Source organism: Coregonus lavaretus (genome assembly GCF_964263955.1).
Source record: "Coregonus lavaretus genome assembly, contig: HAP1_SCAFFOLD_528, whole genome shotgun sequence".
Classification (NCBI taxonomy): Eukaryota; Metazoa; Chordata; class Actinopteri; order Salmoniformes; family Salmonidae; genus Coregonus; species Coregonus lavaretus.
This window is the reverse complement of record NW_028158324.1, coordinates 113,030-131,890: the sequence shown is the minus strand read 5'-3', so window position 1 is coordinate 131,890 and position 18,861 is coordinate 113,030. Positions and strand designations below refer to the sequence as shown.

The 18,861-nt window shown below is 34.2% G+C and overlaps 1 protein-coding gene across 1 annotated transcript in view; it reads left to right on the top strand.

Moving 5' to 3' along the window:
- Nucleotides 1-18,861, top strand: part of LOC311124156 (isocitrate dehydrogenase [NADP], mitochondrial-like) — a 72,714-nt gene that overhangs the window by 31,562 nt on the left and 22,291 nt on the right. Inside the window, exons 6-7 of the mRNA XM_084198357.1 lie at nt 1,702-1,838; nt 6,270-6,421. Coding sequence (XP_084054483.1) covers nt 1,702-1,838; nt 6,270-6,421 — 289 coding nt within the window. The remainder of the gene's footprint in view (nt 1-1,701; nt 1,839-6,269; nt 6,422-18,861) is intronic.

Genomic DNA, 18,861 nt, shown 5'->3' with positions numbered 1-18,861 from the left:
GGTTCTAATAGTGATCTGTCTGTCCTGTCCAGTCCATCACAGGGTTCTAATAGTGTTCTGTCTGTCCTGTCCAGTCCATCACAGGGTTCTAATAGTGTTCTGTCTGTCCTGTCCAGTCCATCACAGGGTTCTAATAGTGTTCTGTCTGTCCTGTCCAGTCCATCACAGGGTTCTAATAGTGTTGTCTGTCCTGTCCAGTCCATCACAGGGTTCTAATAGTGTTCTGTCTGTCCTGTCCAGTCCATCACAGGGTTCTAATAGTGTTCTGTCTGTCCTGTCCAGTCCATCACAGGGTTCTAATAGTGTTCTGTCTGTCCTGTCCAGTCCATCACAGGGTTCTAATAGTGTTCTGTCTGTCCTGTCCAGTCCATCACAGGGTTCTAATAGTGTTCTGTCTGTCCTGTCCAGTCCATCACAGGGTTCTAATAGTGATCTGTCTGTCCTGTCCAGTCCATCACAGGGTTCTAATAGTGTTCTGTCTGTCCTGTCCAGTCCATCACAGGGTTCTAATAGTGTTCTGTCTGTTCTGTCCAGTCCATCACAGGGTTCTAATAGTGTTGTCTGTCCTGTCCAGTCCATCACAGGGTTCTAATAGTGTTCTGTCTGTCCAGTCCATCACAGGGTTCTAATAGTGTTCTGTCTGTCCTGTCCAGTCCATCACAGGGTTCTAATAGTGTTCTGTCTGTCCTGTCCAGTCCATCACAGGGTTCTAATAGTGTTCTGTCTGTCCTGTCCAGTCCATCACAGGGTTCTAATAGTGTTCTGTCTGTCCTGTCCAGTCCATCACAGGGTTCTAATAGTGTTCTGTCTGTCCTGTCCAGTCCATCACAGGGTTCTAATAGTGTTCTGTCTGTCCTGTCCAGTCCATCACAGGGTTCTAATAGTGATCTGTCTGTCCTGTCCAGTCCATCACAGGGTTCTAATAGTGTTCTGTCTGTCCTGTCCAGTCCATCACAGGGTTCTAATAGTGTTCTGTCTGTCCTGTCCAGTCCATCACAGGGTTCTAATAGTGTTCTGTCTGTCCTGTCCAGTCCATCACAGGGTTCTAATAGTGTTGTCTGTCCTGTCCAGTCCATCACAGGGTTCTAATAGTGTTCTGTCTGTCCTGTCCAGTCCATCACAGGGTTCTAATAGTGTTCTGTCTGTCCTGTCCAGTCCATCACAGGGTTCTAATAGTGTTCTGTCTGTCCTGTCCAGTCCATCACAGGGTTCTAATAGTGTTCTGTCTGTCCTGTCCAGTCCATCACAGGGTTCTAATAGTGTTCTGTCTGTCCTGTCCAGTCCATCACAGGGTTCTAATAGTGATCTGTCTGTCCTGTCCAGTCCATCACAGGGTTCTAATAGTGTTCTGTCTGTCCTGTCCAGTCCATCACAGGGTTCTAATAGTGTTCTGTCTGTCCTGTCCAGTCCATCACAGGGTTCTAATAGTGTTCTGTCTGTCCTGTCCAGTCCATCACAGGGTTCTAATAGTGTTCTGTCTGTCCTGTCCAGTCCATCACAGGGTTCTAATAGTGTTCTGTCTGTTCTGTCCAGTCCATCACAGGGTTCTAATAGTGTTCTGTCTGTCCTGTCCAGTCCATCACAGGGTTCTAATAGTGTTCTGTCTGTTCTGTCCAGTCCATCACAGGGTTCTAATAGTGTTCTGTCTGTCCAGTCCAGTCCATCACAGGGTTCTAATAGTGTTCTGTCTGTTCTGTCCAGTCCATCACAGGGTTTGCCCACAGCTGTTTCCAGTATGCCATCAATAAGAGGTGGCCTCTATACATGAGCACTAAGAACACCATCCTTAAGTACTACGACGGGCGCTTCAAGGATATCTTCCAGGAGATCTTTGAGAAGTAAGACAATCAACTGGCAACCTACAGTATAGAGTTGCACTTCATTCCACATTTCTACCTATCTAGATATAATCTATTCACCATATTTATACCTAACTAGATATAGTCTATTCACCATATGTATACCTAACTAGATATAATCTATTCACCATATGTATACCTAACTAGATATAGTCTATTCACCATATGTATACCTAACTAGATATAGTCTATTCACCATATGTATACCTAACTAGATATAGTCTATTCACCATATGTATACCTAACTAGATATAGTCTATTCACCATATGTATACCTAACTAGATATAGTCTATTCACCATATGTATACCTAACTAGATATAATATATTCACCATATTTATACCTAACTAGATATAGTCTATTCACCATATGTATACCTAACTAGATATAGTCTATTCACCATATGTATACCTATCTAGATATAATATATTCACCATATGTATACCTAACTAGATATAGTCTATTCACCATATGTATACCTAACTAGATATAGTCTATTCACCATATGTATACCTAACTAGATATAATATATTCACCATATTTATACCTAACTAGATATAGTCTATTCACCATATGTATACCTAACTAGATATAGTCTATTCACCATATGTATACCTATCTAGATATAATATATTCACCATATGTATACCTAACTAGATATAGTCTATTCACCATATTTATACCTAACTAGATATAGTCTATTCACCATATGTATACCTATCTAGATATAATATATTCACCATATGTATACCTAACTAGATATAGTCTATTCACCATATTTATACCTAACTAGATATAGTCTATTCACCATATGTATACCTAACTAGATATAGTCTATTCACCATATGTATACCTAACTAGATATAATATATTCACCATATTTATACCTAACTAGATATAGTCTATTCACCATATGTATACCTAACTAGATATAATATATTCACCATATTTATACCTAACTAGATATAGTCTATTCACCATATGTATACCTAACTAGATATAATATATTCACCATATTTATACCTAACTAGATATAGTCTATTCACCATATGTATACCTAACTAGATATAATATATTCACCATATTTATACCTAACTAGATATAGTCTATTCACCATATGTATACCTAACTAGATATAGTCTATTCACCATATGTATACCTAACTAGATATAGTCTATTCACCATATGTATACCTAACTAGATATAGTCTATTCACCATATTTATAATTAATGTTACAGGCTTTGGTTTCTTCATTTATGTTTTGAGGTTGGACTTTAGCACTGATTGGATCACCTCGTTAGTCAGTATGTGTTACACCTGTGCTGGTTGCCATCTCATTATTGGGAAGGTGTTTCACCTGTGCTGGCCCAGGTGCTATTTAAGAGTGGCTGGCCCTGTTCTCTAGTTGTGTTGAGAGATGTGGAGGGTCAACACCTTTAGTCTACTAACCATATTTATAACTAACTAGATATAGTCTATTCACCATATTTATACTTGACTAGATAGTCTTTTCACCATATTTATACAGTGCCTTCCAAAAGTATCCATCCCCCTTGGCGTTTTTCCTATTTTGTTGCATTACAACCTGTAATTTAAATGGATTTTTATTTAGATTTCATGTAATGGACATACACAAAATAGTCCAAATTGGTGAAGGGAAATGAAAAAAATAACTTGTTTCAAAAAATTCAAAAAAATAAATAACGGAAAAGTGGTGCGTGCAGAATGTATTCACCCCCTTTGCTATGAAGCCCCTAAATAAGATCTGGTGCAACCAATTACCTTCAGAAGTCACATAATTAGTTAAATAAAGTCCACCTGTGTGCAATCTAAGTGTCACATGATCTGTCACATGATCTCAGTATATATACACCTGTTCTGAAAGGCCCCAGAGTCTGCAACACCACTAAGCAAGGGGCACCACCAAGCAAGCGGCTCCATGAAGACCAAGGAGCTCTCCAAACAGGTCAGGGTTGGGTTTTTGCGCCTTCCTCTGACCGTCTGGTATAGAGGTCCTGGATAGCAGGAAGCTTGGCCCCAGTGATGTACTGGGTTGTACGCACTACCCTCTAGTACCTTACGGTCGGATGCCGAGCAGTTGCCATACCAGGCGGTGATGCAACCGGTCAGGATGCTCTCGATGGTGCAGCTGTAGAACTTTTTGAGGATCTGGGGACCCATGCCAAATATTTTCAGTCTCCTGAGGGGGAAAAGGCGTTGCCGTGCCCTCTTCACAACTTTCTTGGTGTGTTTGGACCATGATAGTTTGTTGGTGATGTGGACACCAAGGAACTTGAAACTCTCGACCCGCTCCACTACAGCCCCGTCGATGTGAATGGGGGCGTGTTCGGCCCTCCTTTTCCTGTAGTCCACGATCATCTCCTTTGTCTTGCTCATATTGAGGGAGAGGTTGTTGTCCTGGCACCACACTGCCAAGTCTCTGACCTCCTCCCAATAGGCTGTCTCATCGTTGTCGGTGATCAGGCCTACCACCGTTGTGTCATCAGCAAACTTAATGATGGTGTTGGAGTCGTGCTTGGCCACGCAGTCGTGGAGTGAACAGGGAGTACAGGAGGGGACTAAGCACGCACCCCTGAGGGGCCCCCGTGTTGAGGATTAGCGTGGCAAATGTGTTGTTGCCTACCCTTACCACCTGGGGGCGGCCCGTCAGGAAGTCCAGGATCCAGTTGCAGAGGGAGGTGTTTAGTCCCAGGGTCCTTAGCTTAGTGGTGAAAACACTTTCCAGTTGGTCCGCGCATGCTCTGAGTACACGTCCTGGTAACCAGTCTGGCCCCGCGGCCTTGTGAATGTTGACCAGTTTAAAGGTCTTGCTCACATCGGCTACGGAGAGTGTGATCACACAGTCGTCCGGAACAGCTGGTGCTCTCATGCATGCTTCAGTGTTGCTTGCCTCGAAGTGAATATAAAAAGGCATTTAGCTCATCTGGTAGGCTCACGTTACTGGGCAGCTCGCGGCTGGGTTTCCCTTTGTAGTCAGTAATAGTTTGCAAGCCCTGTCACATCCGACGAGCATCAGAGCCGGTGTAGTAGGATTCAATCTTAGTCCTGTGTTGATGCTTTGCCTGTTTGATGGTTCGTCTGAGGGCATAGCGGGATTTCTTATAAGCATCCGGATTAGTGTCCCGCTCCTTGAACGCGGCAGTTCTAGCCTTTAGATCGGTGCAGATGTTGCCTGTAATCCATGGCTTCTGGTTGGGATATGTACGTACGACGTCGTCGACGCACTTATTGATGAAGCCGGTGACTGAGGTGGTATACTCCTCAATGCCATCGAATGAATCCCGGAACATATTCCAGTCTGTGCTAGCAAAACAGTCCTGTAGCGTAGCATCCGCGTCATCTGACCACTTCCTTATTGACCGAGTCACTGGTACTTCCTGCTTTAGTTTTTGCTTGTAAGCAGGAATCAGGAGGATAGAATTATGGTCAGATTTGCCAAATGGAGGGCGAGGGAGAGCTTTCTATGCGTCTCTGTGTGTGGAGTAAAGGTGGTCTAGAGTCAGAAATCTTGCTTGTTTGTAGGTGACCAACTACTTATTTTCCACCATAATTTGCAAATAAATTCATAAAAAATCCTACAATGTGATTTTCTGGATTTTCTTTTCTCAATTTGTCTGTCATAGTTGACGTGTACCTATGATGAAAATTACAGGCCTCACTCATCTTTTTAAGTGGGAGAACTTGCACAATTGGTGGCTGACTAAATACTTTTTTCCCCCACTGTAGCTGTTCTGTCCTGCCGATGCACGGTAAACCCAGCCAACTGAATATTATCCGTGTCGTCGTTCAGCCACGACTCTGTGAAACATAAGATATTACAGTTTTTAATGTCCCGTTGGTAGGATAGTCTCGAACGGAGCTCATCCAGTTTATTCTCCAGTGATTGCACGTTGGCCAATAGAACGGATGGTAGAGGCGGGTTACCCACTCGCCAACGAAGTCTCACAAGGCACCCTGATCTGCACCCCCGTTATCTCCTTCTTTCCTTCATTAGAATGACGGGATTTGGGCCTGGTCTCGGAGAAGCAGTATATCCTTCACGTCAGACTCATTAAATAAAAAATCTTTGTCCAGTTTGAGGTGAGTAATCGCTGTTCTGATATCCAGAAGCTCTTTTCGGTCATAAGAGACGGTCGCATCAACATTATGTACAAAATAAGTTACAAACAATACGAAAAAACACACAAAATAGGACAATTGGTTAGCAGGCCGTAAAACAGCAGCCATCCCCTCCGGCGCCATTTTCTTATCGCGATACGGATTGAATAGAGGCCACAGTCTATTCACAGAGTGGCTGGCCAAGGTTGGCAGTAACGTTCCTTGCTGATTCTTCCCCAGTGTTAACAGTTAATCTATGCCTGCTTTAAAAGCTCCCGTGTTCTCTACAGGAACTACAAGCCAGAGTTTGACAGGCTGAATATCTGGTACGAGCACCGCCTCATTGATGACATGGTGGCACAAGTCCTCAAGTCCTCCGGAGCCTTCGTCTGGGCCTGCAAGAACTACGATGGAGACGTTCAGTCTGATATACTGGCTCAAGGTGAGACCAACACTAATGTATAATATACTGTCTATACCTACAGTAATATAATAATAGAACTATGATGGAGACGTTCAGTCTAACATACTGTCTCAAGGTGAGACCAACACTAATATATAATATACTGTCTATACCTACAGTAATAATATTAAATACACTGTATATACATATAATAATAATAATAATAATAGAACCATAATGGAGACGTTCAGTCTAACATACTGGCTCAAGGTGAGACCAACACTAATGTATAATATACTGTCTATACCTACAGTAATAATATTAAATACACTGTATATACATATAATAATAATAATAATAATAGAACTATGATGGAGACGTTCAGTCTAACATACTGTCTCAAGGTGAGACCAACACTAATATATAATATACTGTCTATACCTACAGTAATAATATTAAATACACTGTATATACATATAATAATAATAATAATAATAGAACCATAATGGAGACGTTCAGTCTAACATACTGTCTCAAGGTGAGACCAACACTAATGTATAATATACTGTCTATACCTACAGTAATAATATTAAATACACTGTATATACATATAATAATAATAATAATAATAATAATAGAACCATAATGGAGACGTTCAGTCTAACATACTGTCTCAAGGTGAGACCAACACTAATGTATAATATACTGTATATACATACAGTAATATATAATATACTGTCTATACCTACAGTAATATAATAATAGAACCATAATGGAGACGTTCAGTCTAACATACTGGCTCAAGGTGAGACCAACACTAATGTATAATATACTGTATATACATACAGTAATAATATTAAATACACTGTATATACATATAATAATAATAATAATAATAATAATAGAACCATAATGGAGACGTTCAGTCTAACATACTGTCTCAAGGTGAGACCAACACTAATATATAATATACTGTCTATACCTACAGTAATAATATTAAATACACTGTATATACATATAATAATAATAATAATAATAGAACCATAATGGAGACGTTCAGTCTAACATACTGGCTCAAGGTGAGACCAACACTAATGTATAATATACTGTCTATACCTACAGTAATAATATTAAATACACTGTATATACATATAATAATAATAATAATAATAGAACCATAATGGAGACGTTCAGTCTAACATACTGGCTCAAGGTGAGACCAACACTAATGTATAATATACTGTCTATACCTACAGTAATAATATTAAATACACTGTATATACATATAATAATAATAATAATAATAGAACTATGATGGAGACGTTCAGTCTAACATACTGGCTCAAGGTGAGACCAACACTAATATATAATATACTGTATATACATACAGTAATAATATTAAATACACTGTATATACATATAATAATAATAATAATAATAGAACCATAATGGAGACGTTCAGTCTAACATACTGTCTCAAGGTGAGACCAACACTAATGTATAATATACTGTCTATACCTACAGTAATAATATTAAATACACTGTATATACATATAATAATAATAATAATAATAATAATAGAACCATAATGGAGACGTTCAGTCTAACATACTGTCTCAAGGTGAGACCAACACTAATGTATAATATACTGTATATACATACAGTAATATATAATATACTGTCTATACCTACAGTAATATAATAATAGAACCATAATGGAGACGTTCAGTCTAACATACTGTCTCAAGGTGAGACCAACACTAATATATAATATACTGTCTATACCTACAGTAATAATATTAAATACACTGTATATACATATAATAATAATAATAATAATAGAACTATGATGGAGACGTTCAGTCTAACATACTGTCTCAAGGTGAGACCAACACTAATGTATAATATACTGTATATACATACAGTAATATATAATATACTGTCTATACCTACAGTAATATAATAATAGAACCATAATGGAGACGTTCAGTCTAACATACTGGCTCAAGGTGAGACCAACACTAATATATAATATACTGTCTATACCTACAGTAATAATATTAAATACACTGTATATACATATAATAATAATAATAATAATAATAATAGAACCATAATGGAGACGTTCAGTCTAACATACTGTCTCAAGGTGAGACCAACACTAATGTATAATATACTGTATATACATACAGTAATATATAATATACTGTCTATACCTACAGTAATATAATAATAGAACCATAATGGAGACGTTCAGTCTAACATACTGGCTCAAGGTGAGACCAACACTAATGTATAATATACTGTATATACATACAGTAATAATATTAAATACACTGTATATACATATAATAATAATAATAATAATAATAATAGAACCATAATGGAGACGTTCAGTCTAACATACTGTCTCAAGGTGAGACCAACACTAATATATAATATACTGTCTATACCTACAGTAATAATATTAAATACACTGTATATACATATAATAATAATAATAATAATAGAACCATAATGGAGACGTTCAGTCTAACATACTGGCTCAAGGTGAGACCAACACTAATGTATAATATACTGTCTATACCTACAGTAATAATATTAAATACACTGTATATACATATAATAATAATAATAATAATAGAACCATAATGGAGACGTTCAGTCTAACATACTGGCTCAAGGTGAGACCAACACTAATGTATAATATACTGTCTATACCTACAGTAATAATATTAAATACACTGTATATACATATAATAATAATAATAATAATAGAACTATGATGGAGACGTTCAGTCTAACATACTGGCTCAAGGTGAGACCAACACTAATATATAATATACTGTATATACATACAGTAATAATATTAAATACACTGTATATACATATAATAATAATAATAATAATAGAACCATAATGGAGACGTTCAGTCTAACATACTGTCTCAAGGTGAGACCAACACTAATGTATAATATACTGTCTATACCTACAGTAATAATATTAAATACACTGTATATACATATAATAATAATAGAACCATAATGGAGACGTTCAGTCTAACATACTGTCTCAAGGTGAGACCAACACTAATATATAATATACTGTATATACCTACAGTAATATATAATATACTGTCTATACCTACAGTAATATAATAATAGAACCATAATGGAGACGTTCAGTCTAACATACTGTCTCAAGGTGAGACCAACACTAATATATAATATACTGTATATACATACAGTAATAATATTAAATACACTGTATATACATATAATAATAATAATAATAATAGAACCATAATGGAGACGTTCAGTCTAACATACTGTCTCAAGGTGAGACCAACACTAATGTATAATATACTGTCTATACCTACAGTAATAATATTAAATACACTGTATATACATATAATAATATTATTACAGGCCTCTCTCATCTTTTTAAGTTGGAGAACTTGCACAATTGGTGGCTGACTAAATACTTTTTCCCCCCACTGTATCTATCCATCTCTCTCCTGTTTAAAAATATATTTCCCTTTATTACTTTCCAACCCCACCACCCCTTCCCTAATTGGAGTAAACTAGTGAACAACAATGCTTAGGCCTCTACTTCCAGCTTATACATACTATATACATTTTATGGACACAGTCAATTTTAAAATAATTATATTTTGTTTGTTTTTACTCCTGAACTTCCTCTACCCTCAACCTCTCCGATCATTTTCATGATGTCCATCCGGTTTGCTTCAATATGCCATATCTTTCTAACTGTGCTCTTTCACAAAAGTTCTTAACCTATAACCTATATACTTATTATGGACACAGTATGCTTTACATTAGTTATCTTGTTGTTGTTAGTTGTTATTAGTCCCATCCCCATATAAATAACATTCTATTGGTAGCAAGAATTTTGTATAATAATGTTGAATCCGGTGTCGTTTTGCGTATCAGATCATAAACACTATGCCATGGGATCGGTACGTCAAATCTCTTCCCAACTATTTTGCAATCTATATGGGACGGCTGTCAATCCTTTGGTCCTTAAATGAAACTGGTATTCTTTTTTATTTATCACAATTTTCATTAACCAATTATGTTCTTTAATGCAGGGCCGACAGACAAGTGCCTTACTTTTTCCCCCTTCCACTTTCCTTTTCCATTTTTGCAGTAATGCTGCAATTATTTGGTTGTGGGTAGAACAGACATTTCCATATGTTTTTGTTAGCTGCATGTGCGACATAACTCCACCAGTGCTACCTATGATATAATTTATGAAGATTATACCTTTTTAAAACATTTTTTCAAAAAACGGTTTTTTAAATCAATTTGTATATTTGAGTTTAACCACAATATTTGTTGCATTATGTGTTCTGTCGTTTCTGGAAGATTAAATTGAAATTGCAACCAACTTTCTATGGCTTGTTTTAGAAATAGTGATACTTGGGAGATGATTTCCTTTTCAAATGTGAGGTTGTAATCTGAATAAAGGGAAAAAGGCCATTCTTGAACATTGGGGGAGACAATCTTACTAATTTGCCAGAGAACCAGTTCAGATTTAAGTATAACTTTTGTATGACTGAAGCTTTTAGTGATAGGTCTAATGCTTTAATATTTAATAATTTATGTCCGAATTCATATTCATTATATAAATAGGCCCGTTTGATTTTGTCTGGCTTGCTGTTCCAAATAAAATGGAATCTTTTTTTCTCATACAATTTTTTAAAAACTGTTCGCTAGGCGTAGGCAAGACATTTTTTTTACATTTTAAATTTTAGTCATTTAGCAGACGCTCTTATCCAGAGCGACTTACAGTTAGTGAATACATTTTTTTTTTTATACTGGCCCCCCGTGGGAATCGAACCCACAACCCTGGCGTTGCAAACGCCATGCTCTATCAACTGAGCTACATCCCTGCCGGCCATTCCCTCCCCTACCCTGGGCCAATTGTGCGCCGCCCATGAGTCTCCCGGTCGCGGCCGGCTGTGACAGAGCCTGGATTCGAACCAGGATCTCTAGTGGCACAGTTAGCACTGCGATGCAGTGCCTTAGACCACTGCGCCACTCAGGAACAGCAAACCATAAGCAAATAGGTAAACAGGGATAATACTAAAGAGTGGGTGATTTTTCCACAAATAGACAGGTATTTACCTTTCCATGGTAGCAAGATCTTATCTATTTTTGCTAACTTTGTATTAAAATTTATTGGAGTGAGATCATTTATTTCATTTGGGATATGTATTCCGAGTATATCCACATCACCATCAGACCATTTTATTGGTAAACTACATGGTAATGTAAAAATTGTATATTTTAGTGATCCAATACGTAATATAGTACATTTATCATAATATGGTTGTAATCCAGAGAGGTTATAAAATGTATCTAGATCCTCTATGAGGCTGTGGATGTCAAGGGTTCTGATGCGAATGTGGTGTGGAATCAAGTGCAGGACACAGGAGCTCAGTCAAACTTGCCTTTACTGGAAAAGCACAAAATAACGGGTCAAACTAACCCGGAGGCGAACAATACGCAACAGTGCGTAAAATACAAAAACCGACTACGCACGAACAAATGTGCGACGGTAAATATGAGCGTCTGTCCAAACAACAGTAGAACACCAAAACAGACAGGAAAAACAATTACACACAACACATGACAGAAACAACGAGAACTTATAGGACACCTAATCAACACTAAACATGAACAGGTGTACTAAACAGACCAAACCAATCAAACATCGAAAACAAAGAACGGTGGCAGCTAGTACTCCGGAGACGACGACCGCCGAAGCCTGCCCGAACAAGGAGGAGGAGCAGCCTCGGCCGAAACCGTGACAGTGGAGGGATTCAAGTTGTGGATTTAAAAGAAAACGTGAATCATCAGCGTACAATGACACCTTTGTTTTTAAGCCCTGGATTTCTAATCCATTGATATTATTGTTGGATCTGATTTATTTTAATAGCTAACATTTCGATGGCCATCATAAATAGATATGCCGATAGTGGACAATCTTGTTTTACTCCTCTTGACAGTTTAAAACTTTCGAAGAAATAGCCATTATTTACTATTTTACACCTAGGGTTACTATACATGATTTTAACCCATTTTATAAGAGATTCTCCAAAATTGAAATGCTCCAGGCATTTATATATAAACTCCAGTCGTACTTTATCAAATGCCTTTTCAAAGTCTGCTATGAATAATAATAATAAAACCATAATGGAGACGTTCAGTCTAACATACTGTCTCAAGGTGAGACCAACACTAATGTATAATATACTGTCTATACATACAGTAATATAATAATAGAACCATAATGGAGACATTCAGTCTAACATACTGTCTCAAGGTGAGACCAACACTAATATATAATATACTGTATATACATACAGTAATAATATTAAATACACTGTATATACATATAATAATAATAATAATAATAGAACCATAATGGAGACGTTCAGTCTAACATACTGTCTCAAGGTGAGACCAACACTAATGTATAATATACTGTCTATACCTACACTAATATATAATATACTGTCTATACCTACAGTAATATAATAATAGAACCATAATGGAGACGTTCAGTCTAACATACTGTCTCAAGGTGAGACCAACACTAATGTATAATATACTGTCTATACCTACAGTAATATAATAATATACTGTCTATACCTACAGTAATATATAATATACTGTCTATACCTACAGTAATATAATAATAGAACCATAATGGAGACGTTCAGTCTAACATACTGTCTCAAGGTGAGACCAACACTAATGTATAATATACTGTCTATACCTACAGTAATATAATAATATACTGTCTATACCTACAGTAATATATAATATACTGTCTATACCTACAGTAATATAATAATAGAACCATAATGGAGACGTTCAGTCTAACATACTGTCTCAAGGTGAGACCAACACTAATATATAATATACTGTATATACCTACAGTAATAATATTAAATACACTGTATATACATATAATAATAATAATAATAATAATAGAACCATAATGGAGACGTTCAGTCTAACATACTGTCTCAAGGTGAGACCAACACTAATGTATAATATACTGTATATACATACAGTAATAATATTAAATACACTGTATATACATATAATAATAATAATAATAATAATAGAACCATAATGGAGACGTTCAGTCTAACATACTGTCTCAAGGTGAGACCAACACTAATATATAATATACTGTCTATACCTACAGTAATAATATTAAATACACTGTATATACATATAATAATAATAATAATAATAGAACCATAATGGAGACGTTCAGTCTAACATACTGTCTCAAGGTGAGACCAACACTAATGTATAATATACTGTCTATACCTACAGTAATAATATTAAATACACTGTATATACATATAATAATAATAATAATAATAGAACCATAATGGAGACGTTCAGTCTAACATACTGTCTCAAGGTGAGACCAACACTAATATATAATATACTGTATATACCTACAGTAATAATATTAAATACACTGTATATACATATAATAATAATAATAATAATAATAATAGAACTATGATGGAGACGTTCAGTCTAACATACTGTCTCAAGGTGAGACCAACACTAATGTATAATATACTGTCTATACCTACAGTAATAATATTAAATACACTGTATATACATATAATAATAATAGAACCATAATGGAGACATTCAGTCTAACATACTGTCTCAAGGTGAGACCAACACTAATGTATAATATACTGTCTATACCTACAGTAATATAATAATAGAACCATAATGGAGACGTTCAGTCTAACATACTGTCTCAAGGTGAGACCAACACTAATGTATAATATACTGTCTATACCTACAGTAATAATATTAAATACACTGTATATACATATAATAATAATAATAATAATAGAACCATAATGGAGACGTTCAGTCTAACATACTGGCTCAAGGTGAGACCAACACTAATATATAATATACTGTCTATACCTACAGTAATAATATTAAATACACTGTATATACATATAATAATAATAATAATAATAATAATAGAACCATAATGGAGACGTTCAGTCTAACATACTGTCTCAAGGTGAGACCAACACTAATGTATAATATACTGTATATACCTACAGTAATAATATTAAATACACTGTATATACATATAATAATAATAATAATAATAATAGAACCATAATGGAGACGTTCAGTCTAACATACTGTCTCAAGGTGAGACCAACACTAATATATAATATACTGTCTATACCTACAGTAATAATATTAAATACACTGTATATACATATAATAATAATAATAATAATAGAACCATAATGGAGACGTTCAGTCTAACATACTGTCTCAAGGTGAGACCAACACTAATGTATAATATACTGTCTATACCTACAGTAATAATATTAAATACACTGTATATACATATAATAATAATAATAATAATAGAACCATAATGGAGACGTTCAGTCTAACATACTGTCTCAAGGTGAGACCAACACTAATATATAATATACTGTATATACCTACAGTAATAATATTAAATACACTGTATATACATATAATAATAATAATAATAATAGAACTATGATGGAGACGTTCAGTCTAACATACTGTCTCAAGGTGAGACCAACACTAATATATAATATACTGTATATACCTACAGTAATAATATTAAATACACTGTATATACATATAATAATAATAATAATAATAGAACTATGATGGAGACGTTCAGTCTAACATACTGTCTCAAGGTGAGACCAACACTAATATATAATATACTGTCTATACCTACAGTAATAATATTAAATACACTGTATATACATATAATAATAATAATAATAATAGAACCATAATGGAGACGTTCAGTCTAACATACTGTCTCAAGGTGAGACCAACACTAATGTATAATATACTGTCTATACCTACAGTAATATAATAATAGAACCATAATGGAGACATTCAGTCTAACATACTGTCTCAAGGTGAGACCAACACTAATATATAATATACTGTATATACATACAGTAATATAATAATAGAACCATAATGGAGACGTTCAGTCTAACATACTGTCTCAAGGTGAGACCAACACTAATATATAATATACTGTCTATACCTACAGTAATAATATTAAATACACTGTATATACATATAATAATAATAATAATAATAGAACTATGATGGAGACGTTCAGTCTAACATACTGTCTCAAGGTGAGACCAACACTAATGTATAATATACTGTCTATACCTACAGTAATAATATTAAATACACTGTATATACATATAATAATAATAATAATAATAGAACTATGATGGAGACGTTCAGTCTAACATACTGTCTCAAGGTGAGACCAACACTAATGTATAATATACTGTCTATACCTACAGTAATAATATTAAATACACTGTATATACATATAATAATAATAATAATAATAATAGAACCATAATGGAGACGTTCAGTCTAACATACTGTCTCAAGGTGAGACCAACACTAATGTATAATATACTGTCTATACCTACAGTAATATAATAATATACTGTCTATACCTACAGTAATATATAATATACTGTCTATACCTACAGTAATATAATAATAGAACCATAATGGAGACGTTCAGTCTAACATACTGGCTCAAGGTGAGACCAACACTAATGTATAATATACTGTCTATACCTACAGTAATATAATAATAGAACCATAATGGAGACGTTCAGTCTAACATACTGTCTCAAGGTGAGACCAACACTAATATATAATATACTGTCTATACCTACAGTAATAATATTAAATACACTGTATATACATATAATAATAATAATAATAATAGAACCATAATGGAGACATTCAGTCTAACATACTGTCTCAAGGTGAGACCAACACTAATATATAATATACTGTCTATACCTACAGTAATAATATTAAATACACTGTATATACATATAATAATAATAATAATAATAGAACTATGATGGAGACGTTCAGTCTAACATACTGTCTCAAGGTGAGACCAACACTAATATATAATATACTGTCTATACCTACAGTAATAATATTAAATACACTGTATATACATATAATAATAATAATAATAATAGAACTATGATGGAGACGTTCAGTCTAACATACTGTCTCAAGGTGAGACCAACACTAATATATAATATACTGTCTATACCTACAGTAATAATATTAAATACACTGTATATACATATAATAATAATAATAATAATAGAACCATAATGGAGACGTTCAGTCTAACATACTGTCTCAAGGTGAGACCAACACTAATGTATAATATACTGTCTATACCTACAGTAATAATATTAAATACACTGTATATACATATAATAATAATAATAATAATAATAATAATAGAACTATGATGGAGACGTTCAGTCTAACATACTGTCTCAAGGTGAGACCAACACTAATATATAATATACTGTCTATACCTACAGTAATAATATTAAATACACTGTATATACATATAATAATAATAATAATAATAGAACTATGATGGAGACGTTCAGTCTAACATACTGTCTCAAGGTGAGACCAACACTAATATATAATATACTGTCTATACCTACAGTAATATATAATATACTGTCTATACCTACAGTAATATAATAATAGAACCATAATGGAGACGTTCAGTCTAACATACTGTCTCAAGGTGAGACCAACACTAATATATAATATACTGTCTATACCTACAGTAATATATAATATACTGTCTATACCTACAGTAATATATAATATACTGTCTATACCTACAGTAATATAATAATAGAACCATAATGGAGACGTTCAGTCTAACATACTGGCTCAAGGTGAGACCAACACTAATATATAATATACTGTCTATACCTACAGTAATAATATTAAATACACTGTATATACATATAATAATAATAATAATAATAGAACTATGATGGAGACATTCAGTCTAACATACTGTCTCAAGGTGAGACCAACACTAATATATAATATACTGTCTATACCTACAGTAATAATATTAAATACACTGTATATACATATAATAATAATAATAATAATAGAACCATAATGGAGACGTTCAGTCTAACATACTGTCTCAAGGTGAGACCAACACTAATGTATAATATACTGTCTATACCTACAGTAATATATAATATACTGTCTATACCTACAGTAATATAATAATAGAACCATAATGGAGACGTTCAGTCTAACATACTGTCTCAAGGTGAGACCAACACTAATATATAATATACTGTCTATACCTACAGTAATAATATTAAATACACTGTATATACATATAATAATAATAATAATAATAGAACCATAATGGAGACGTTCAGTCTAACATACTGTCTCAAGGTGAGACCAACACTAATGTATAATATACTGTCTATACCTACAGTAATAATATTAAATACACTGTATATACATATAATAATAATAATAATAATAGAACCATAATGGAGACGTTCAGTCTAACATACTGTCTCAAGGTGAGACCAACACTAATATATAATATACTGTCTATACCTACAGTAATAATATTAAATACACTGTATATACATATAATAATAATAATAATAATAGAACCATAATGGAGACATTCAGTCTGATATACTGTCTCAAGGTGAGACCAACACTAATGTATAATATACTGTCTATACCTACAGTAATATATAATATACTGTCTATACCTACAGTAATATAATAATAGAACCATAATGGAGACGTTCAGTCTAACATACTGGCTCAAGGTGAGACCAACACTAATGTATAATATACTGTCTATACCTACAGTAATATATAATATACTGTCTATACCTACAGTAATATATAATATACTGTCTATACCTACAGTAATATAATAATAGAACCATAATGGAGACGTTCAGTCTAACATACTGTCTCAAGGTGAGACCAACACTAATATATAATATACTGTCTATACCTACAGTAATAATATTAAATACACTGTATATACATATAATAATAATAATAATAATAGAACCATAATGGAGACGTTCAGTCTAACATACTGGCTCAAGGTGAGACCAACACTAATGTATAATATACTGTATATACATACAGTAATATATAATATACTGTCTATACCTACAGTAATATAATAATAGAACCATAATGGAGACGTTCAGTCTAACATACTGTCTCAAGGTGAGACCAACACTAATGTATAATATACTGTATATACATACAGTAATAATATTAAATACACTGTATATACATATAATAATAATAATAATAATAGAACTATGATGGAGACGTTCAGTCTAACATACTGTCTCAAGGTGAGACCAACACTAATGTATAATATACTGTCTATACCTACAGTAATATATAATATACTGTCTATACCTACAGTAATATATAATATACTGTCTATACCTACAGTAATATAATAATAGAACCATAATGGAGACGTTCAGT